This window comes from Erpetoichthys calabaricus, chromosome 4 (genome assembly GCF_900747795.2).
Source record: "Erpetoichthys calabaricus chromosome 4, fErpCal1.3, whole genome shotgun sequence".
In the NCBI taxonomy this organism is placed as follows: Eukaryota; Metazoa; Chordata; class Cladistia; order Polypteriformes; family Polypteridae; genus Erpetoichthys; species Erpetoichthys calabaricus.
The window spans coordinates 314,201,860-314,224,367 of record NC_041397.2 but is presented as its reverse complement, the minus strand read 5'-3'; the positions used below and the strand labels follow the sequence as shown (position 1 = coordinate 314,224,367).

The following is a 22,508-nucleotide window of genomic DNA, read 5'->3' as shown; positions in this document are numbered from 1 at the left end:
TGACATTACTGGAAAATTGTCATGTAACTCCTACTACAGGTGGCGCCCCCTTCTGGAAGTTAACTGATAATCTTCTTGTCTTACTGTAACTAAACCTCTTGGGTAGTTCAGTGTGGGGCTGATAGTTAAATATGAATTACATAGTGAAGGATCACATTTACAAGGAATGAACATGAAACATAAAAGAGAACATGCACTGTGGTCACCTCAAATTACAGTTTCTGAAATAGTTCTTATCATGCAAATATTTTATTGAATATTTAAAATGCAGGAATATAGAATGTAATACAAAAATGCAAGCAACTTCTACTGTTAAAGATGTACAGGTGGTGAACAAAGTCAAGAATGAGCCCGACATCTAATTTTAGAAGTGACAGTCCCTGTTCCCTCATTGAGCGATAATTATAATATTGGTACATTTTAATTACAGATCACTTACAGTATCCCAGGACTCAAAGCATTTCAAGAACAACAATTTATGTTCTTCACCAACAAAAACAAAAACTAGGAAAAGTGAAATGCGAAGGTGTGGGGTGATAAAGCAAACTGAATTAAAAACAATCAATCATAGTTTAATAAAATGAATCAAATCCAAGCTCCAAACGTAAAAAGTAAATTAAATGAAAACGTGAGAATTGATTGAAAGAAAGGACTCACCAAAGGCCAGCAGCTTCATGATGGTGTGGTCAGGGTGGAAAAACAGAGAAGCAAGAGAAAAATGTGCAGCAGGAAATAAAAGAAGAAACATCCTGTCAATGAACTAACACCTCAAACGAAGAGAGCAGCACCGGCTTGAGAGTTTATTTAGGGAAGACAGGCATGTAGGGAAGCACACAGCACTTTGTCTTCCTTTCTCTCCTTCTCTTTTTTCTTCCCCCTCCACTCCTCCTCCAGCAAACTTCATCACCTTCCTCCCTACTGTGGAGTATTTCTGGTGTCCCGTAGACTTGGTCCGTAAGGTGGGAGTCTCAAGAAGCAGGGCATTGCAGTCTCTATAACAGCCCCCTGGCAGCACCCATGGAGCCCAACAGGGCTGTGCTGAACTCCAACTCCCATGAAGTTCTCTGGGAAATTGAGGCACCTCTGCAACCCAAAGGGGGCTGCCATCTGGAACTCTGGGGAGATAATGCCCTGTGTATGCTCTCTCCCCAGGTCCTTCTTTCGCGAAGGCATCCCGGCCATGTAAGGGCCTTGGCTGCCCACCACAACACCATAATACAATGGGTGAAAGATTAGCCCGGCAACAGACAGACACGGACTCCAGATGTCCCAAAAAACAAGCACTTTTTAACTGAATAACTGCATACACACAATACCGTGCACAAACCAAAAGGCTCAGTCCTTTGTGTTTCTCTTCAGCCGCCTCCAGTCCTCTCTCACAAGCTCCGTCTTCTCCCTCCCAACTCCGGCCCCTTTAATCCCGCTCCGGATGTGCTCCAGGTGCTCTGTGATGGTCTTCCAGCAGCACTTCCTAGTGTTGGGGAAGTGCTGCTCTTGCACCCAGAAACACTCCTGGCATGCATGGTTCCTCTTCGGCAGCACTTCTTGGTGTGTTGTCTTTGGCTCAGGAACCAGCCAGGCACCCCCTGGTGGCGACCACAAACCAGCACAGGGCTGAGCTTCCCAGGTCCGTGGTTCTGATGGAATTGAGCGGGGCTGCTCTCTTATGTCCAGGGGGAGGTATTGCTCCTTTCCCAGTCCTTCCAGGTTCCAGCCGTCCCAGTGAGACAAGATCCCTGGCTGTCTGCCACAAATGTTTCTAATGCTGTTCTCTTGATATTACTGCCAAGCCTTCTAATTACTTTGACTCAGGTCAGATCAGGTCAGGTTGGGAAGCATGCACTGGTACAATGCATTGCCACACCCAAACCCACAAAACAGCTCAGGATCCTGATTGCACCCCATCCATGCAGACACACAGTCCACACCCACCCTCTGGAAATGACCATCTAGCTGACGTGGCCAGGTGTTATGTAGGCGTCCCCTTGGCCTGGTCCAGCCACTCAGGTCCTCAACAGTGATGATCCTGTGAACGGATCACCCTTTGGGAATTACCCCACATGGCTGTAGTGCCATAATTGATGCTCCCTCACAATGCAGGTAATGTGCTTCATTTGGGACTCCATGAGCAACACAAAGTCAAGCCAGTGGGACCCAAGGATTCTCCAAAGAGACACATAGTCTTCATCTCAGGTCACTGGATAGCATCCATGTCTCTGTCTAGCAAAAAAAGTGAGCACCAGGACTCTAAAGACTTGGAACTTGTCCTTTTGCAGAGACATCTGGAGTGGCACACACCCCTTTCCAGCGACCTCATGACCCTCCAGTCCGTCTACTGACTTCATAGGAAGAGTCACCAGATATATGAATGTCACCACTAAGGTAAGTAAACCTCTCAACGAGGTCGACACTCTCTCCGCAGACAGACACACTGCTGATGGTTGTGCCCAAGAGGTCATTAAAGGTCTGGATCTTGATTTGTATCAGGACCCTCACAAGCCCAGACCCTCAGACTCCTCACTCAGTCTCTCAAGAGCCTCTACTGGGATTAATAAAGTATCTATCTATCTATCTATCTATCTATCTATCTATCTATCTATCTATCTATCTATCTATCTATCTATCTATCTATCTATCTATCTATCTATCTATCTATCTATCTATCTATCTATCTATCTATCTATCTATCTATCTATCTATCTATCTATCTATCTATCTATCTATCTATCATATAGTGCCTTTCATATCCATCTATCTATCTATCTATCTATCTATCTATCTATCTATCTATCTATCTATCTATCTATCTATCTATCTATCTATCTATCTATCTATCTATCTATCTATCTATCTATTGACTCCGCAAAGAAATGGAAGCTTAGAAATTTGTCTGTCATTTGACAAAACAGCAGGGTCCAAATTGTGCTTTTCTGACAGTGGTTTAACAACCATGCATCTAAAATAATGAAGAACAACCCCAGATAAAAGACTTTTATTTATAATGCGTAAAAATGTAAACCCCTACCACATTAAAAATCTATTTGAGAAAAGACAGAGGTAACATATAAGTAGGCAAAAAAAGAAGGTTATAACCAGTTAATCAGTTTCCCTTCCAGCGGTCACGTTCACAGGCTCAAACTGGTTAAAAGCAGTGAAGCACACAGAAGAGGAAGATGGGTCACTGACAGGCGAAAAAACTGCCTTTACCAACAAAAAAGTTCAATAACTCATCACGAAGTTCAGAAAATACCTCAGGGTACCATTGAACAGAAACAGGCTTAAGAGTCATAAAGCTTCAGCATAATCTCCACACATCAAGTATATATATATATATATATAACCTGACATTCTGTTAGCCTTCTTAATGGCTTCTGAACACTGTCTGGAAGTCGATAGCCTAGAGTCCATTATGACTCTCAAATCCTTCTCATAAGGTGGACTCCTGATTTTCCGACCACCCATTGTGTATTCATACCTCACATTTGTACTTCCTACATGTAATACTTTACATTTACTAACATTAAATTGTATCTGCCCTAGCCTGTATGCTGTCCAAGTCCCTCGGTGATGATTCAACAGTTTCTTGATTATCTGCTAATTCACCTGTCTTGGTATCATCTGCAAACTTTACCAGCTTATTACTTATCTTCTTCTTCTTCTTCTTCTTCTTCTTCTTCTTCTTCTTCTTCTTCTTCTTCTTCTTCTTCTTCTTCTTCTTCTTCTTCTTCTTCTTCTTCTTCTTCTTCTTCTTCTTTCGGCTGCTCCCGTTAGGGGTTGCCACAGCAGATCATCTTCTTCCCTATCTTTCTGTCCTCATCATCTTGTTCTGCTACACTCATCACCTGCATGTCCTCTCTCACCACATCCATAAACCTTCTCTTAGGCCTTCCTCTTCTCCTCTTCCCTGGCAGCTCTATCCTTAGCACCCTTCTCTCAGTATACTCCTCATCTCTCCTCTGCACATGTCTAAACCAACACAATCTCCCCTCTCTGACTTTGTCTCCCAACCGTCCAACTTGAGCTGACCCTCTAATGTCCTCATTTCTAATATATTCCTATCTAAATCCTTTCTATATATTAAAAACAGCAGCTGCCCCAACACTGACCCCTGCTGGACACCACTCTTAACGTAGCCAATTCACACCATTGCCCTGTGTGACATGTAAAATTGAAAGATGATGTCTTGGGATGCCATTTAAAAAATTCAGTCCATCCACCCACCCATTTAAAACTTAGTAGAATTAATGGATCAAATTGGAATAAGACCCAAGACCATTATGGGGTATCCTAACACTATGAGACAACATAACAGAGTTCAAGTAGAATGAGCCCGTTGTGGAGTAAAGACGTCCTGCAGTCGCCCTGATCTGTCACATGAGCTCCCAGATGAATCTGCTAGGCCCTTGAGTATTAGGGTGTTGTACCGTGTTAGCCATTATGAATGTAGTGACATCTCGCCTGAAGAAGGGGCCTGAGTTGCTTTGAAAGCCTGCATATTGTCATCTTTTTAGTTAGCCAATAAAAGGGGTCATTTTGCTTGACTTCTCACTAGGCCCTTAAAAAATGTACAGTTTAAATATCATGTAGTGGCACAATATCCAGCCCAATACTTGATGTAGACAAAGTTTGGTGACGTCAAGAGTGATGGATTAGCTACATACCATTAAAAACTGAATGACAAAATATGCTTCAAGATGTGAAGGGCAGGGAAGGGGTGTCTTAATAAGACGAAGGAGGGAGCTTGAAAAACAGACCAAAACACTGCATTATTCCTTAAAAAGTAGCCCAAAGAAGCACAACCCACGAAAACCCATTCATTTCCAGTTTGGGCAGAAAAACCACAAAGCTGCTCCCAGAGACCTCCACTGGCTTCACTGGCTACGTGAAAAGAGGATAGAACTTTATTCCCTGGTAGCACATTGAGGATGGCTTGCAGTGGTAGTGTCTGCAGTGTGAAGAGAACCCGAAGGGTCAAGCGAGTCGTGATGTGCTTAGAGAAGATATTGGGACAGTAAAACTAAACAAAAGAATAATAGTAATAATTCTTGACATTTATATAGCGCTTTTCTTACTACTCAAAGCGCTCTCCACGAATGACCCACCAACTGAAGCTCACTTCTTGTTTAAACATAAGAAATTTGAAAAAACGAGAGGAGACCATCCAGTCCATCAGGCTCATTTGTTGATTTATCTCCAGAGATTGGTGACACTACGCTGGTGAGACATCCAAGCAAGATCTTAGGTGGGCTGTGTAAATTAGACAATACGACTATAGCAATGACCACTGCGCTACCATCTTCCCTCAGAATCAGGGATGTAAACGTTGCATGGCACGAAATAAGTAATTTGACGAGAACATCTTAAGGTAAAAGGTGATGATGCTGGTGGTCACAATGAAGACCTTCCTCTTATTTGTCTGTAAGCTGATATTATTTTGAATCTGTATTGTTTATAAGCTCATATTCATGTAGCATGTGTCTCGTCTCCTGAAGTGAGCTCTCTTCTTGCATGATTCTTTTTATTTTTCTCACTCTAAGCTCTGTGGTGGTTTTCATGCGCCTGGCCACTGACCACAGGATGTCTCTACTTCAGGCTCTGCCTTTCCTGTGGCTCCAGTTTCTACCCAAAAACAGCATGAGAAATGTTCCATGATGCAGACCAGTGCCAGTCACAGCGAGACGAGACAGCTCGAGTGTTTCACGGGCATCTCACTGAGTCACCGAGATTACCTGACGTCCATCGGCTCTGCGGTGCCATGTGAAAGTATTCACCCCCCAATTGGTGTTTGTCATGTTTTGTCACTTTACAGTCTGGAATTAAAATGGATTTTCATTTGGATTTTATGTAACGGACGTAACAATACAGTCCAAGTTGTTGAGGTGGAATGAAAATTAAACACCTTGTATAAATATAAAAAAACTAGTAGGAGTACCTGGCGTTGCTCGGGAATCTATAACCGGTGAATTTCATAAATGAAAGAAACAGAACATAGAAATAGAACAAACAGTTTTCTGATTGACATTTTATTGTAATAGGTAATATAAGCGGTCATTCCAGAGCATTTCGATACACTATATTTTTTGTTTTGCTTTGTGGTCCGAAAATGAACAAATTCTGAGGATTGCCTACTGTAGAACATGCTACGTAGAGTTGTCCATGTGAAAAGCAAATTGATGCGTTTAACTTGCAGTGATTGCCCTTGAGCCTTATTAATTGACATAGCAAAAGCCAAACAAACATGAAATTGTAGCCGTTTGAAATCATTCGGAATCAGCGGAATTCTTGGTATGAAGACATCTTCACGTCTTGCGCAGTGTTTCAGTCGCCCTTGAAATAGACTTTTTTCTGGCCTCGGAAGTGGACTTTCTAATTTTACGTCTTTTTTTCGGTGGCATGGATTTTTATGTGAAAAGCAGGACAATTATAATGTGTTACATGGAGTAAGCACCACAGTGAGATGAATGTACGTTATTTACAATACGTCGACAAGCGAACAAATAGCACCAGTCAGTCAGAAAGACCAAGACTGAAATCGTACTGTGAGCAAATAGCACCACAAATACGGAAAGGCAGTCATGCGCACTGGGTTGATCACGTTTTACATCCATACGCCATTTCCCCTTCACCTGATGAAAGCAGTCAGCCTTCTCATACTTGGACACTTCCGCCATCTTTTGGCAGTTTAAAGAAACATTGGTAAAGAGCGATGCACAGGGACCAAACGTGCCGCTAGATGGCGCCGCCGTTAGCGTCTGTTACAACACGCGGCCATCTTGTCGATGTACGGGGACATGTGCTGAACGTTGTGTCGGTGAAAAGGTGTCCTGCGCTTGACCAAGGACATTTTTCCCAACCAAACATACCCCATGACCTCTTCCTGGTCACAAAGGAGCCCCATCCCCAGTTTGGTGGCAATCGTACGCCAGGTGCAGATTTGTATGGCGTACAAACAAACATACATACATACACACATACATACACACACACATACATTGACTCTGCTTTATATATTAGATAACAAGTAATAGCCGTGAGTACTCTGAGCAAAGCACAAACATGGTGGTGGCAGCATCACGCTTTGGGGACAGGAAAACTGGTCAGGATTGAAGGAAAAATGTCTGACACTCAACACACGACAATCAGTCAGTCATTATCCAACCCGCTATATCCTAAGTACAGGGTCACGGGGGTCTGCTGGAGCCAATCCCAGCCAACACAGGGCGCAAGGCAGGAAACAAACCCTGGGCAGGGCGCCAGCCCACTGCAGGGCACACACACCAAGCACAATTAAGAATCGCCAATGCACCTAACCTGCATGTCTTTGGACTGTGGGAGGAAATCCACGCAGACACAGGGAGAACATGCAAACTCCACGCAGGGAGGACCCGGGAAGCAAGTAAGGTCTCCTTACTGTGAGACAGCAGCGCTAACACTGCGCCACCCATCCATCACCTTATTTATTTTTTGTCTTTAAAAATTGTGAAAAATATCATATAGCATGTCTCAGAGAGTATTCAGACCCCTTCTCTTTTTCACATTTTGTTACACCAATCAGCCATGAAATTAAAACCACCTGCCTAATATCGTGTAAGCCCCCCCTTCCCCCAAAAAAAACCCTTGGGCTTCCAAAACAGCTCTGACCCATCGAGTCATGGACTCCACCAGACCTCTGAAGGTGTCCTGTGCTATCTGCACCAAGACGTTAGCAGCAGATCCTGTAGGTCCTATAAGTTGCAAGGTGGGGCCTCCATGGATTGGACTTGTTTGTAATTTTTCTACAAGGCAAAGTTGTCACAGCTGGAAGTCGGAAACGTGGCATTTCAGTGTCAATGGGTCAGGGCTGACTCTCTCCTAATGGCATGGACACTTCAGGTGGACTGACCAAATTAAATCTTGGAAGGAGCTTCAACAATCCTTATCATACAACTGCAGGACCTGTGGAAATCAATTTAAAATGACTTCAGAGCTGTGGCCAGACTCTCATGCAGTATGCCCAGTAGCTACTTGGGCTCTTATTTCAGCTGTGCCAGCGCTTTATAAATTGTTCTTGTAAACGCTTCACTCCTGATCACAGGTCTCGATTGCTTTTTCATAACAATTCTTATTTCACATTCTCATAACAAAAGAGAAGCCATGCCGGGCATCAAAACTGGGTTAGGTGAGCATTGATGAAGTGTTGGGCCTACCTGACACCCAAATCAGAGTCTTGGAGAATTGTGGAGTGTTGGCAGGCTCTTGTTTGTTGTTGGCATTCAGATTTAAGTTGTTTCACACACTCAGCAGGTAACTGGCAACTCACATCAGTTCAGAGGCCCATACCAAGTTAGCCGACTGACAACAGTCAGTCCCACGGACGATGTACCAGTTGGGCAAGGTCTCCAGGAGCACCACCTCTACCCTCTCCTTATTCTTAACTAACAGATGTACCTACCCAGAGCTGAAAAAAGTGCAAGGACACCAAACCAAAATTCCACTAACTATATCCACCATGGGGATGAAACTTTGCATCCCTGTGCCAACCTCTAAAAACGCACCTTGTAGAGGCGGCAACCTAATAAAGTGCGGGTGCAGTCATTAAATAAAGTTCCCCAAGAGGAAAGATTTTAGAACAATGGCTAGACTGCGGTCTCCTCCTGTGCCAAAAGGGACATCTGTGCACAATTTGGTGGAGTTTTACAACCTGGACATACACACACAAATTCACATTCAGTTTTACATTTGATATACAAAAAGTTCTGGAAGGCCATGCCAGCTCCAGTCGTGATGATGACATTGTCTTTCTTTTACTGCCCCTATGGTCACATTGACTGTATAGACTGGCATGACACTGTCCTGTCCCAAAGCACCTCACAGTCAAAACAGATGACCATCGATTTTCAGAATGAAGCACTCCAAGGTGGTCCCATTCAAGTGAGAAGGTAGATGTTGTAGAGTTCGACTACCTGGCTGCTTGAATTGATGCCCTGTTGAGGTCTTTTGTTGTCACGTCATTTTGTCTCAGTACCCTCTCTGCCCACCGTGTCTGCCTGCTGCTTTGTGCTGGCCTGTAGTTCAGAACACTTCGCGCTATAGAATTCATAAGACCACAGCATGTGAAGACAGAGCCACCCACTTGAGTGTCTTTTGTTGTTTTTGGTGGTGGGCTCAGCTGCGGTTTGCATGTCTCTGCCTCGTCTGCCCTTTCATTCAGGCTTCGTGCCTATTTTTAGGTCAACTTGACCACACGGCTCCTCTGATAAAATGTCTCTTGCTTCTTTCAGGTCCTATGGCTTCTGACGGGGTGCCTCTCCTCACAGAGTGTCACATACATATGGGGGGGGGGGCACTAAAAGAGCCAATCACAGGGACCCAAATCCATCTTGGTCACCATGCCAAAGAGAGCCAAGCCTGTTATATTTCAACCAGGATTCCCAAACCCTGGCTGAGGTTAAAAAATTCTTCTGTGATGTCAGTTTGGGTTATTCTTGATTCTTATAACTATTGTGAACTTTAGCCCGGACACAGACAGGCACAGACGCAGAATGTACCAGAACACACATGTTTATTAACGTTTTGCACCACCACAATGTACACAGTGCAGAGACCCCACAAATGCTCCATCCTTACCTCTTTTTCTTGTCCTTTTCTTCTGCTGCCTCCACTCCACTCTTGGAAGCTCCATCCCCTTCCACCCGACTCTGGCTCCCCGAGTGGAGTGAGGCGGCCTCTTCTATACCGCACACAGAAGTGCTTCAGGTGCTCCTCGATTAAGTTCCGGCAGCACTTCCGAGTGTGGCAAAAGTGCTGCAGACCACCGCTCCGGAACTGTCCGAGTGCCCCCTGGTGGCCCTGATGTAAACCAGGGGGCTGCCCTCTCGTGTCTGGGAGGAGGTACGTACTGCTGGTGATATGTCCACTTCCCCAGCCCTCTCCTCAAAAGGATGTCCCTACCAGGCTAGGTCCTCGGCCGTCTATCACACTCTGTTCATTTTACTTTTGTTTATGTAAATTGTTTTTGACTTTGTCAATGTATGTAAGCTGTTTGTGTGACATTCCATGTGTTCTGTGGGTGGTCCCACAACAGGCAGAGCCCCCTGCCAATTACCACCGGGAACCGCCGTCTACCCTATAATTTTAGAGGGTCTCCTACAGTTCTGGACAGCTCATTGTGAGTGTGCTAGCGAGTTGGTGAGTTTACTTGTGTTGATTATTTTTTGATTTATTGGATTTCTGGATTCTCAACTGTGATGGACGGCCGGGACGCCCAAAGAGTGGAAGGATGGGGGAAGGCAGCTACTCTGGGACACTGTCTCCCCCAAGACGCTAGATGGAGATTTCCCTGCAACATAGCGGTGCCCCAGATTCCTGCAGGGTACCATGGGATCTGGAGTTCGGCTTCACAGCCATCCTGGGTACCGTGGGTGCCGCCAGGAGACGCTGCAGGAGGACCTGGGAACTTCTACTTTCTACATAGCCCGGAAGTACCACATAACCAAGAAGTACTTCCGGGCTGAATGAAAACTTGAGTTTTGTGCTGGCAAGTCATGTGGGCGTATGAGCAGAGGCACTTCCAGGTCGGACCATATATAATGGACTGCTGTGAACCCAGCAAGTGTGTCAAAGTCAGGTGGAGGTGGACAAAACTTGCTGGGAGGTGTGGAGGAGAAAGAGAAAGAAAGAGTATTGTGTAGTTGTGATTCACCTGCTTATTGTGACGGTGGTGCTTGAAGGGCACTATTTAAAGAAGAGAATTATTAAAACACTTCTTAGTGCTTTTACCCTGTGTCCTGAGCGTCTCTCTGTTGGGTTTAAAGGGGCGACAGCGACCTCTAACGTCCACACAACCTTCTGCTCTGTTTTCTGAGAAAATAAGCAAATGTGAGTGGATAACCTCAAACTGCTTGGCTTTGTATCTTTCTGTATATTGTGCTCAGGCCTTCTTGGCTTTTTCAGGCAGGCTGACTAAGTGAGCGCCATGCATGTCCTTCTGTCACACTAGCCGGGTATTGTTCTTCGGTCCAACCCTGCCAAGATGACAGCGTGTCCACTTCTGTACTGGCATTTTCTGCCTCCATTCTGGTTAAACCAGAGAACATCCTGCCACTCTTTGTGCTCATTTGCCACCTGGGCCTTCCATTACACCCTGTTGTGCTAGTGACACCACACACCATGGGGTGAAATGGTGGTAAAGGGTAATCAAAACTACCACAAGATGGAGAAGGAATGGTGATTGAAACGACTGGTGAAATACATTTTCATAGTTATAATAATGAGCTGTGTAAGCCCGTGCTGTAAAAAGCCCGAGCTCCTAGACCCGATGGATTCTGGCAGTTCAATCAATCAATTGCATCGGTTGTGCATTAGCGGCTAAGCGAGTTTCTCTCTCCTCGGACATTTCGTTTTGCCAATGTGGTTGTCTCCTTTATCTGTCAGCGGCTAAGTGAGTCTCTCTCTCCTCGGAGTTTTCGTTTTGTCGATTTGCTCGCCTCGCTTGTGTATTAGTAGTTAAGCGAGTTTCTCTCACGTCAGAGGTTCCGTTTTGCTGATGTGCTCGCCTTGCTTGTGTATTAGCGATTAAACGAGTTTCTCTCTCCTCGGACGTTTTGTTTTGCTGATGTGGTTGTCTCCTTTATCTATCAGCGGCTAAGTTAGCTTTTCTATCCTCGGCGGTATCGTTTTGTCGATGTGCTCGCCTTGCTTGTGTATTAGCGGTTAAGTGAGTTTGTCTCACCTCAGAGGTTTCGTTTTGCCAACGTGGTTGCCTCCTTTATCTATCAGTGGCTAAGTGAGTCTCTCTTTCCTCGGAGGTTTCTTTTTGTCGATTTGCTCGCCTTGCTTGTGTATTAGTGGTTAGACAAGTTTCTCTCACCTCGGAGGTTTTGTTTTGCCAATATGGTTGCCTCCTTTATCTATCAGCGGTTAAGTGAGTCTCTCTCTCCTTGGAGGTTTTGTTTTGTCGATTTGCTCGCCTCGCTTGTGTATTAGTGGTTAAGCGAGTTTCTCTCACCTCAGAGGTTTCGTTTTGCCGATGTGCTCGACTTGCTTGTGTATTAGCGATTAAACGAGTTTCTCTCACCTCAGTTTCGTTTTGCCAATGTGGTTGCCTCCTTCATCTATCAGCGGCTAAGTGAGTCTCTCTCTCCTTGGAGGTTTCATTTTGTCGATTTGCTCGCCTTGCTTGTGTATTAGTGGTTAAGCAAGTTTCTCTCACCTCAGAGGTTTCGTTTTGCTGATGTGGTTGTCTCCTTTATCTATCAGCGGCTAAGTTAGCTTTTCTATCCTCGGTGGTATCGTTTTGCCAATGTGCTCGCCTTGCTTGTGTATAAGCGGTTAAGCGAGTTTGTCTCACCTCAGAGGTTTCGTTTTGCCAACGTGGTTGCCTCCTTCATCTATCAGCGGCTAAGTGAGTCTCTCTCTCCTCGGAGGTTTCTTTTTGTCGATTTGCTCGCCTTGCTTGTGTATTAGTGGTTAGACAAGTTTCTCTCACCTCGGACGTTTCATTTTGCCGATGTGGTTGCCTCCTTTATTTATCAGTGGTTAAGTGAGTCTCTTTCTCCTCGGAGGTTTTGTTTGTCGATTTGCTCGCCTCGCTTGTGTATTAGTGGTTAAGCAAGTTTCTCTCACGTCAGAGGTTTTGTTTTGCTGATGTGCTCGCCTTGCTTGTGTATTAGCGATTAAACGAGTTTCTCTCTCCTCGGACGTTTCATTTTGCCGATGTGGTTGTCTCCTTTATCTATCAGCGGCTAAGTTAGCTTTTCTATCCTCGGCGGAATTGTTTTGCCGATGTGCTCACCTCGCTTGTGTATTAGTGGTTAAGCGAGTTTCTCTCATCTCTGAGGTTTCTTTTTTGCCGATGTGGTTGCCTCCTTTATCTATCAGCGGCTAAGTGAGTCTCTCTATCCTCGGATGTTTCGTTTTGTCAATTTGCTCGCCTCGCTTGTGTATTAGTGGTTAAGTGAGTTTCTCTCACCTTGGAGGTTTCTTTTCGCCGATGTGGTTGCCTCTTTTATCTATCGGCGGATAAGTGAGCATTTCTATCCTCGGATGTTTTGTTTTGCCGATGTGCTCGCCTCACTTGTGTATTAGCAGCTAAGTGAGTTTCTCTTTTCTCGCTTTCTTTGAGCTTCATGCTGTAGCCTCACACTTCCAGGCCGGACAGGCAGACACACACACAATGAAAATAGAACTGACATTTTTTTTTGAAGAAGAAGAAGTGTGGAGCAATTCAGCAATTCAAAAAAACTGGCCTACTGGTGGGGCAGGTTGTTTCATGTGGACAGACGGACAGACATGGCTACCACAATAGGTGCTTCACGTTTATATGCAAACATGCCCAAACACAAAATGAGCCCTGAAAATATTGTTAAATAATGCAATAAAAAAAATAAAAATTAAATAAAGAAGTGTCACATGACATCCCACTTTTCATGATTAGGTTTGTGTGATTTTACTTTGTAAATTCTAATATCTTAATGACTATTTTCAGGTCCTTCTATTGCCACCAATTTGAGGGCCGTCATCAGCACCACATCCCGTGTTTCTAGGGGCGTGGCTTCAGGGGCGTTACCCGCCGGTAATTAGTGTGATTGCTGGGGGCTCTTTTTGTTATCCGATCTGCGGATACAACCTTTTAAAAAGAATCCCTTGCTTTAGTGCTTCTGACGAGTTTCATTTGGTTTGAACTCTTTGCTTGTTTTCTCGACTTCAATTCATGCCCATCGCTAGCATTTGGTAGCTAGGTTTATTTTTATTTATTTGTTTATTTTTTGTTTCATTTTTTTCTCCTGGTTAGCTCAGTAAAAATACACACATCCTTTATTCAGCAGGACATCACCCTGCCAGATATATTAAAAGATGACAAACCAGGAATCGGCATTCATTTTCAAATTCGCAGCTAGAGGAGACGTACAGCAGCTCATTCCACAGAGGCTATTTCTTTCTAAGAGAGTTTTGAGTTCAGTCTGTTGTAGTCCCAATATTTTTTTATCTTCATTTTCATTTCAGACATTAAACAGGGTTACCAAGGTGGTCTCTAGCCTTTCATTTTCTTCTTGTCATTATAATATTTATGATATTAATGATAGTCTGTTCTTCCAAGGTCCAAGGATCTCGTCTCTTAAACTATTTTGTCATTTTGTTCACATTGTACTGGACCTCTTTTTATTTTCCAATTCATTCCTAAGTTCATATACAGTAATAGTCCAATTATGGAGTTTTGCACATCGATGCAAAGTCATTTTTGCCCCATACTAATTTCGCTAGACACAACCATAAAACAGAAAGAATCTCACACCACCATTACCATCAGAATTGAGACAATATCTTAATTTATATAACTGGAATTGAGCTCCATCTCTGCTGCACAAAATGGACTATTTTCTGTGCTCTCTGTCTGCTCCCCTCTTCATCTTCCTCAGGTCCTGGGGTTGGTGGCACACCTCATACAGCTCCTGGTGCTTGTGTGTCAGCTCCTGCAGGAAGACATGTCACCCATCAGTTCATGTAACCCAATGGAGTGTGACAGTGAGCGTACTGTACAGCAGGGGTCCCCCACTCCAGTCCTGGAGGCCCGCAGTGGCTGCAGGTTTTCATTCTAACCCTTTTCTTAATTAGTGACCTGTTTTTGTTGCTAATTTAACTCCTTTTCCATTCATTTTAATTGACTTGTTTTTTTTAAGATTTGTTTCCTTGAATAGAAACAGGTTATTAATTAAGAAAAGGGTTAGAATGAAAACCTGCAGCCACTGGGGTCCTCCAGGACCACCACTGTAGAGCATTAATGACCATGAGAGAGGCTAGTCCTGAAGCCGGCACTATTTCGACTAGATCAGTGGTCATCAAGCTAATTCATGTTGTCCCCCAAGTCCCCATCCCTCTTTCTGTGAGCCCCATCCACACCCCTGTGGCTACAGGTTTTTGCATTGATCAGATCCTGCCAGGTTTTGAAAAAGTTCTGCACAGATCCTCTAAGTGAGAATTTGATTTTTTCCAGGTTCAAATAGTATATAACATCAGTTACCCACTGACTCGGAAGAGGAGAGTTAGGATTCTTCCAGTTCAGCAGGATAAGTCTACATGCCAATAGTGTAGTGAAGGCAATCACAGTTTGTTTGTCCTTCTCCACTTTAAGCCCCATTGTGAGCCCACCAAACACAGCTGTTAGTGGATTAGGAGGGATTGTGACCTCCAAGGCTGTCTGATAGACATTTAATGATTTTGGTCCAGAATGATGTTAATTGGGTGCAGGCCCAGAACATGTGACCCAGTGAGGCTGGAACTTGATTGCAGAGTTCGCAGGTTGGATCTCACCCTGGAAACATTTTGGACAATTTTAAACGAGAGAGATGTGCTCGATATATAATTCTGAGTTGAATAATTGTATGCTTTGCACATGTGGAGCTCGAGTGGATTCTGTGCATTCCTACCTTCCACTCCTTTTCTGAGATGTTGAGTGAGAGATCCTTTTCCCACTGTACTCTGGGATCTTTGAAAGGGAGGGACTGTAAAATAGTTATATATATTACAGAGATGCTGTCTGAGTCCTCGAAACTGAGCAATATTTTTTTTCTGGCATAGAGGGAGGTTGGAGGTGAGAAAAATCAGGTACGTTTCGATTTGAAGGTAGTGAAAGAAATGTGTTGCTGGAAAGTTAAATTTGGAGTGTAATTGTTCATAGGTGGGGATGTGTATGTATATGGTGGGGATGGTGCGCTGCTGACCTCGACTCGGGACATTGTGGGTCGGTGGGGGGAGTACTTCGAAGACCTCCTCAGTCCCACTAACATGCCTTCCAATGAGGAAGCAGAGCCTGGGGACTCAGAGGTGGGCTCCCCCATCTCTGGGACTGAGGTCACCGAGGTGGTCAAAAAACTCCTTGGTGGCAGGGCCCCGGGGGTGGATGAGATACACCCAGAGTTCCTCAAGGCTCTGAATGTTGTAGGACTTACTTGGTTGACACGCCTCTGCAACATTGCATGGACATCAGGGATAGTGCCTCTGGATTGGCAGACCGGGGTGGTGGTCCCCCTCTTTAAGAAGGGATCACACTCCTCATCCTCCCTGGAAAAGTCTATTCGGGGGTCCTGGAAAGGAGGATCCTTCAGACAGTCGAACCTCGGATTCAGGGGGAACAGTGTGGTTTTCGTCCTGGTCGCGGAACAGTGGACCAGGTCTACACCCGTAGCAGGGTCCTGGAGGGTGCATGGGAGTTCACCCAACCAGTCTACATGTGTTTTGTGGACTTGGAAAAGGCATTCGACCGTGTCCCTCGGGGAATCCTGTGGGGGGTGCTCCAAGAGTATGGGGTACCGGACCCCCTGATAAGAGCCCCTGATTCGGTCCCTGTACGATCGGTGTCAGAGCTTGGTCCGCATTGCAGACAGTAAGTCGAACCCGTTCCCAGTGAGAGTTGGACTCAGCCAGGGCTGCCCATTGTCACCGATTCTGTTCATAACTTTTATGGACAGAATTTCCAGGCGCAGCCAGGGTGTTGAGGGGGTCCGGCTTGGTGGACTCAGGATTGGGTCACTGCTTTTTGCAGATGATGTTATCCTGTGTGCTTCATCAGGCCGTGATCTTCAGCTCTCTCTGGATTGGTTCGCAGCTGAGTGTGAAGCAGCTGGGATGGGAATCAGCACCTCCAAATCCGAGACCATGGTCCTCAGCCGGAAAAGGGTGGAGTGCCCTCTCAGGGTTGGGAGCGAGATCCTGCCCCAAGTGGAGGAGTTCAAGTATCTCGGGGTCTTGTTCACGAGTGAGGGAAGAATGGAGCGTGAGATCGACAGGCGGATCGGTGCGGCGTCCGCAGTAATGCGGGCTCTGCATCGGTCTGTCGTGGTGAAAAAGGAGCTGAGCCGTAAGGCAAAGCTCTCAATTTACCAGTCGATCTATGTTCCTACCCTCACCTATGGTCATGAACTATGGGTAATGACCGAAAGAACGAGATCGCGAATACAAGTGGCTGAAATGAGTTTCCTCCGCAGGGTGTCTGGGCTCTCCCTTAAAGATAGGGTGAGAAGCTCAGTCATCCGGGAGGGGCTCAGAGTAGAGCCGCTGCTCCTCCGCATCGAGAGGAGTCAGATGAGGTGGCTCGGGCATCTGATCAGGATGCCTCCTGCACGCCTCCCTGGGGAGGTGTTCCGGGCACGTCCAACTGGGAGGAGGCCCCGGGGAAGACCCAGGACACGCTGGAGGTACTATGTCTCCCGGCTGGCCTGGGAACGCCTTGGGATTCCCCCGGAAGAGCTAGAAGAAGTGGCCGGGGAGAGGGAAGTCTGGGCATCTCTGCTCAAGCTGCTGCCCCCGCGAACCGACCTCGGATAAGCGGAAGAGGATGGATGGATGGATGGATGGATGGATGGATGGATGGATGGATGGATGGATGGATGGATGGATGGATGGATGGATGGATTGTTCATAGGATGCAAAGACGTTGTCTGTGTATAGATCTCTAAGGGATTTAATCCCAGATGTTTTCCAGGCAATAAAAACTGCATATGTTTGAGAGGGTGGGAAAATATTTATAAGCATTAACTAGATAAGAATATCGTATAGATGCACTAATAAGCCGTGTTCTGATTATTAGTTTAATATAATTACGCTGCAAAAACCTGAACCAGTGGAGTGTACAAGTGATAGGTGAGGATGTTTTCTGCGCAGAGCAAGAACGCATTCGGATTGATAATGAAACGAAATTATAAATTGTAAATTAGTTGTTTATCTTCCTAGAAATTATTATCGGTGTAATGTTTATATTTATTTTTGTTATTGCCTCATAAATTTTGGGCAGAGTGGTGGCTCTGAGGCTATGGATCTGTGCTGGTATCCAGAAGGTTGCCGGTTTGAATCCCCGTCACTGCCAAAAGAGATCCTACTCTGCTGGGCCCTTGAGCAAGACCCTTAGCCTGTAATTGCTCCAGGGGTGCTGTACAATGGCCGACCCTACGCTCTGACCCCAAGGGGTATGAGAAAACTAACAAATTCCTATTACAGTGGAACTTCGGTTCATGACCATAATCCGTTCCAAAACTCTGGTTGTAAACTGATTTGGTCGTGAACCGAAGCAATTTCCCCCATAGGACTGTATGTAAATACACTTAATCCGTTCCAGACCATACGAACTGTATGTAAACATATATATTTTTTTAAGTTTTTAAGCACAAATATAGTTAATTAAACCATAGAATACACATGGTAAAATTAAACTAAATGTAAAAACATTGAATAACACTGAGAAAACCTTGAACAACAGAGAAAACTAACACTGCAATAGTTCATGCTATAGCGCTACCAATCGCTGGCTAAAAACACGTTTTTTTTTTATGAGTTTTAAGCACAGGGAAAAAAATGAACATTTGAAAAAATCCGTAATTTAATAAACCATCAAGAAAAGTAACATTGCAACAATGCACGCTATGAACCGATCAGTGTAAACAGAAGTGAAAACAAAATCAAACCCCGTGCATTCTTTAACTGCCTTCCTACCTTATGAGTCCAGCTCTGTCTCTCGCGCCGCCTGTGTTTGCGCATCTCTCTGTCGCGCTGCCTGTGTGTGCGCGTCTCTCTCTCTCGTGCTGTCTGTGTGTGCGAGCGTCTCTCTCTAGCACTGCCTGTGTGTTTGCGCGTCTCTCTCTCTCTCGCTGCCTGTGTGTTTGCGCGTCTCTCTCTCTCTCGCTGCCTGTGTGTTTGCGCGTCTCTCTTGCGCTGCTTGTGTGTTTGCGCGTCTCTCTCTAGCACTGCCTGTGTGTTTGCGCGTCTCTCTCTCTCGCTGCCTATGTGTTTGTGCGTCTCTCTCTAGCACTGCCTGTGTGTTTGCGCGTCTCTCTCTAGCACTGCCTGTGTGTGCGCGCGTCTCTCTCTAGCACTGCCTGTGTGTTTGCGCGTCTCTCTCTAGCGCTGCCTGTGTGTTTGCGCGTCTCTCTCGCGCTGCCTGTGTGTTTGCGCGTCTCTCTCTAGCACTGCCTGTGTGTTTGCGCGTCTCTTTCTCTTGCTGCCTATGTGTTTGTGCGTCTCTCTCTAGCACTGCCTGTGTGTTTGCGCGTCTCTCTCTAGCACTGCCTGTGTGTTTGCGCGTCTCTCTCTCTCGCTGCCTGTGTGTTTGCGCGTCTCTCTCTAGCGCTGCCTGTGTGTTTGCGCGTCTCTCTCTAGCGCTGCCTGTGTGTTTGCGCGTCTCTCTCGCGCTGCCTGTGTGTTTGCGCGTCTCTCTCTAGCACTGCCTGTGTGTTTGCGCGTCTCTCTCTCTCGCTGCCTATGTGTTTGTGCGTCTCTCTCTAGCACTGCCTGTGTGTTTGCGCGTCTCTCTCTAGCACTGCCTGTGTGTGTGCGCACGTCTCTCTCTCTCTCGCTGCCTGTGTGTTTGCGCGTCTCTCTCTAGTGCTGCCTGTGTGTTTGCGCGTCTCTCTCTCTCGCTGCCTGTGTGTTTGCGCGTCTCTCTCTCTCGCTGCCTGTGTGTTTGCGCGTCTCTCTCTAGCACTGCCTGTGTGTTTGCGTGTTTCTCTCTCTCGCTGCCTGTGTGTTTGTGTGACTCTCTCTCTCTCACGCTGCCTGTGTGTGCGCCATCTCTCTCTTGCGCTGCCTGTGTGTGTGTGCGTGTGTGTCACGCTCTCTCGCTCTCTCTCTCTCTTGCTTGCTGCACAGGAAATGCACAGGGAGAGACTGAACATGTACAAACCGAAAGGGAAACTGGCTTGTTCATATACTGAGTGTGTGGTCATGAGCCAAGGCAAAGTTTGCCGAACTTTTTGGTCGGAAACCAATTTGTACGTGTACTGAGACGTTCGTGAACCGAGGTACCACTGTACAAGAAATTGTATAAGGCGAAATAAAGAACAAAAAAAAATTCAACTGCTCGGTCTGATGCCGTGAGAATTTGACTTTTTCATTCATGAGTAATATTTTTCCAAACCCCGCTGCTTACACACGAATTGTAATCAACCTTTTGGCCAATAATGCCGCCCCCAAAAATGTGCGGACTGCCCCCTCTGCCTGCCCCTATCTCCGCCACTGGTCAACTCCAAACATGTGGAATCGAAAACACAGGGAAGCTGCACTTTTACCAGCCTCTCACTTCTTCATTCTGCCACACGAGAATTCGATTTGGATGGCTTTTTCATCCTCTCATTGTTTTCTTGAAGCCACTTTGTCCATTATAAGGCTGGAGGGATCGGTGGCCTGCAGGATGGAATGAGTGCCAAATGGGACACCAATCCACTGCAGGCCCCACTCACCTGTACACCCACCGAGCCAAGACAGAGGCACTGATCGACACGAGTGGCTCATCTTTGAGATTTGGGGAGAAACAGCAATACGTGGAGGACAACACACATGGACACAGGGAGAAGGTGTGTGTGTGTGTCACTGAGTCCTCTGAGATTTAGGGCTAGGCCTGTGGAGCTTCAAGGCCACTCTGCCCCTCATTTTTATATGTTGACGGTGCAGTCATGCTTACCTGGTATTCACTTTCCAGCTCCTTGCTTGTGGATGGTGTCTGCAATAATATTAGTAGAAAAAGAAAAATATTAAAATTAAACATGAAAAGGACTGCAAAGTAAAATGAGCAAATCCTAACGGATCACCAATGTCTGTAAGCTTCCCTCTAGAGCACACTTTGTCTATACTAGGTGGGCTTATTCTTAGGACCATCTGCCCCTGCTTATCCATGCAATTATCTAATCATCCAATCATGTGGCAGCAGTGCAATACATTCAACCCTGCAGATGCGAGTCAGGAGCTTCAGTTCATGTTCACATCATGGGACCGTGGCGTGATTTGAGGTCTGGTTTGAGTGTTTCTGTAACTGCACACTTTCACACACACCAGTCTGTAGAGTTTACTCCATCCATCGAGCGGCTGTTCTTGTTCTTGTCTTGTTGATGAGAGAGGTCCACAGAGAATGGCCAGGCTGGTTCAAGCTGACAAGAAAGGCTACGGTAACTCTGATAACCAACTGTGAAGAGCAGAAGAGCCCATGAGAATGCACGACATGTTACGCCTTGAAGTGGATGGTCTACAGAAGCAGAAGACTACATCGGGTTTCACTTCTGTCCATCAAAAATGGGCAACTGAAGCCGCAGTGGGCACAGACTCCCCAAATTGGACAGTTGAATGCTGGGAAAACGAAGCCTGATGTGATGAATTCTCGTTTTCTGCAGAGGCACCAACAGCGTGAATCCTTTCTCCTAATCTGCCTTGTGTCAACAGTCCAGGCTGGTGGTGATGGTGTAATGCTTTGTTGGCACACTTTTTGGCCCATTAATACCAATCAATCACCACTTGAATGCCATGCCCTACTTGAGTCCCATGGCTGACCGTGTGCATCCCTTCCTGGCCATGTCTTCTAATGGCTTCTTCCAGCATGATAATGCAGCACATGATGTTGAGTGCCATGTTGTGCAGTGGCCTCTTCAGTCACGGGGTCTGAATCCAGTAGGATACCTCGGGGATGCGGTAGGACAGGGGATTGGCATTGTGAAGGTACAGCTGACATATCTGCAGACATTCATTCATTTCAACACGGACCAGAATCTCAAAGCATTGGTTCCAACATCTTGTGGAAGCCGTGACAAAAGAACTGAGGCTGTTTGGAGAGCATAAGGAAGCCACGTCCTACCTGGTACTAGGATAGCGGTCCTAAGAAATTGCTCAGTGAGTGAACGTTTCACTTTATTGTCTCTTTTTTTCCTTCTCTTTCAGATGACTGAACCAGAGTGCCATACAAACCTGGACATGGGGACCTGGAGAAGAAGAAGAAGAAGGGCCCTTGAAAGGAGCCATGTGTGATATTCAGTTTGGAGGGAAAGACTCAAGGAGGTCCATGTCGCAGGCTGGGGCTGGCATGGAAAATGAGCCCAGAGGGCCGAGTGGCCTCCTCTTTTGTTCTAATGAAGGATGGGATGTGTCGTCTCCTTACCTCGGAATCAAAGCTGCGCTTCTGGGGATTCTCTTTGCTTTGTGGTACTCTGGATGGCTGCCATGCTGTAGAAATAGTAATTAAAAAAAATGTTAATTGATAATCCGTGAAAAACGAAAATGTGGTGCTCCTCCAACCAAAGAATTGAACGTGATGGACATTTAGACTTCCAAGTCAGCAGGATGGCAAGAGCTGTAAAAAGTCACGGCGCCAGCCGTCATGAAAAGAATAGTAGCAGGCTGCAGTGCTTAGTGTGGCTGGGCTTAAATCTCAGTATGAGGGGCAAATCAACCATCAGGGCATTCTGGGTGCCATTTCAGCCAACACTCCTCCACCTCTCTGTGTGATGAAACCACCAAGGAGGACCCACCGCTTGATGGAATGATTGTGGAACTGCTCAACGAAAGCAAGAGTGTGAATCCTGTGCTGCAGCTGCAACAACCAGGTGTCCATGTGCTTTACTGATAAAAGTACCATAAACTCCATTCATTAAGTCATTCAGGGGTCCGTGGGGGGGTCTTAATTTGGGCTTCATCAACACCCTGTCTGCCCCTGTGCCTAATGTCCCGATGTCTGAGTGGATTTTCCTCCCAGCATCCTTAAGATGCATTTGTTTAAGTTA

At 45.8% G+C, this 22,508-nt stretch overlaps 1 protein-coding gene across 1 annotated transcript in view; it reads right to left on the bottom strand.

The window, feature by feature from the left end:
* The window catches only part of si:dkey-103k4.2 (Ig kappa chain V-III region PC 7043), a 75,556-nt gene extending 74,858 nt beyond the window's left edge, over window positions 1-698 (bottom strand). Inside the window, exon 1 of the mRNA XM_051926719.1 lies at window positions 658-698. Within this exon, the coding sequence (XP_051782679.1) occupies window positions 658-676 (19 nt within the window). The 5' untranslated portion in view covers window positions 677-698. The remainder of the gene's footprint in view (window positions 1-657) is intronic.
* Between the last annotated feature and the right edge of the window lie 21,810 nt (window positions 699-22,508).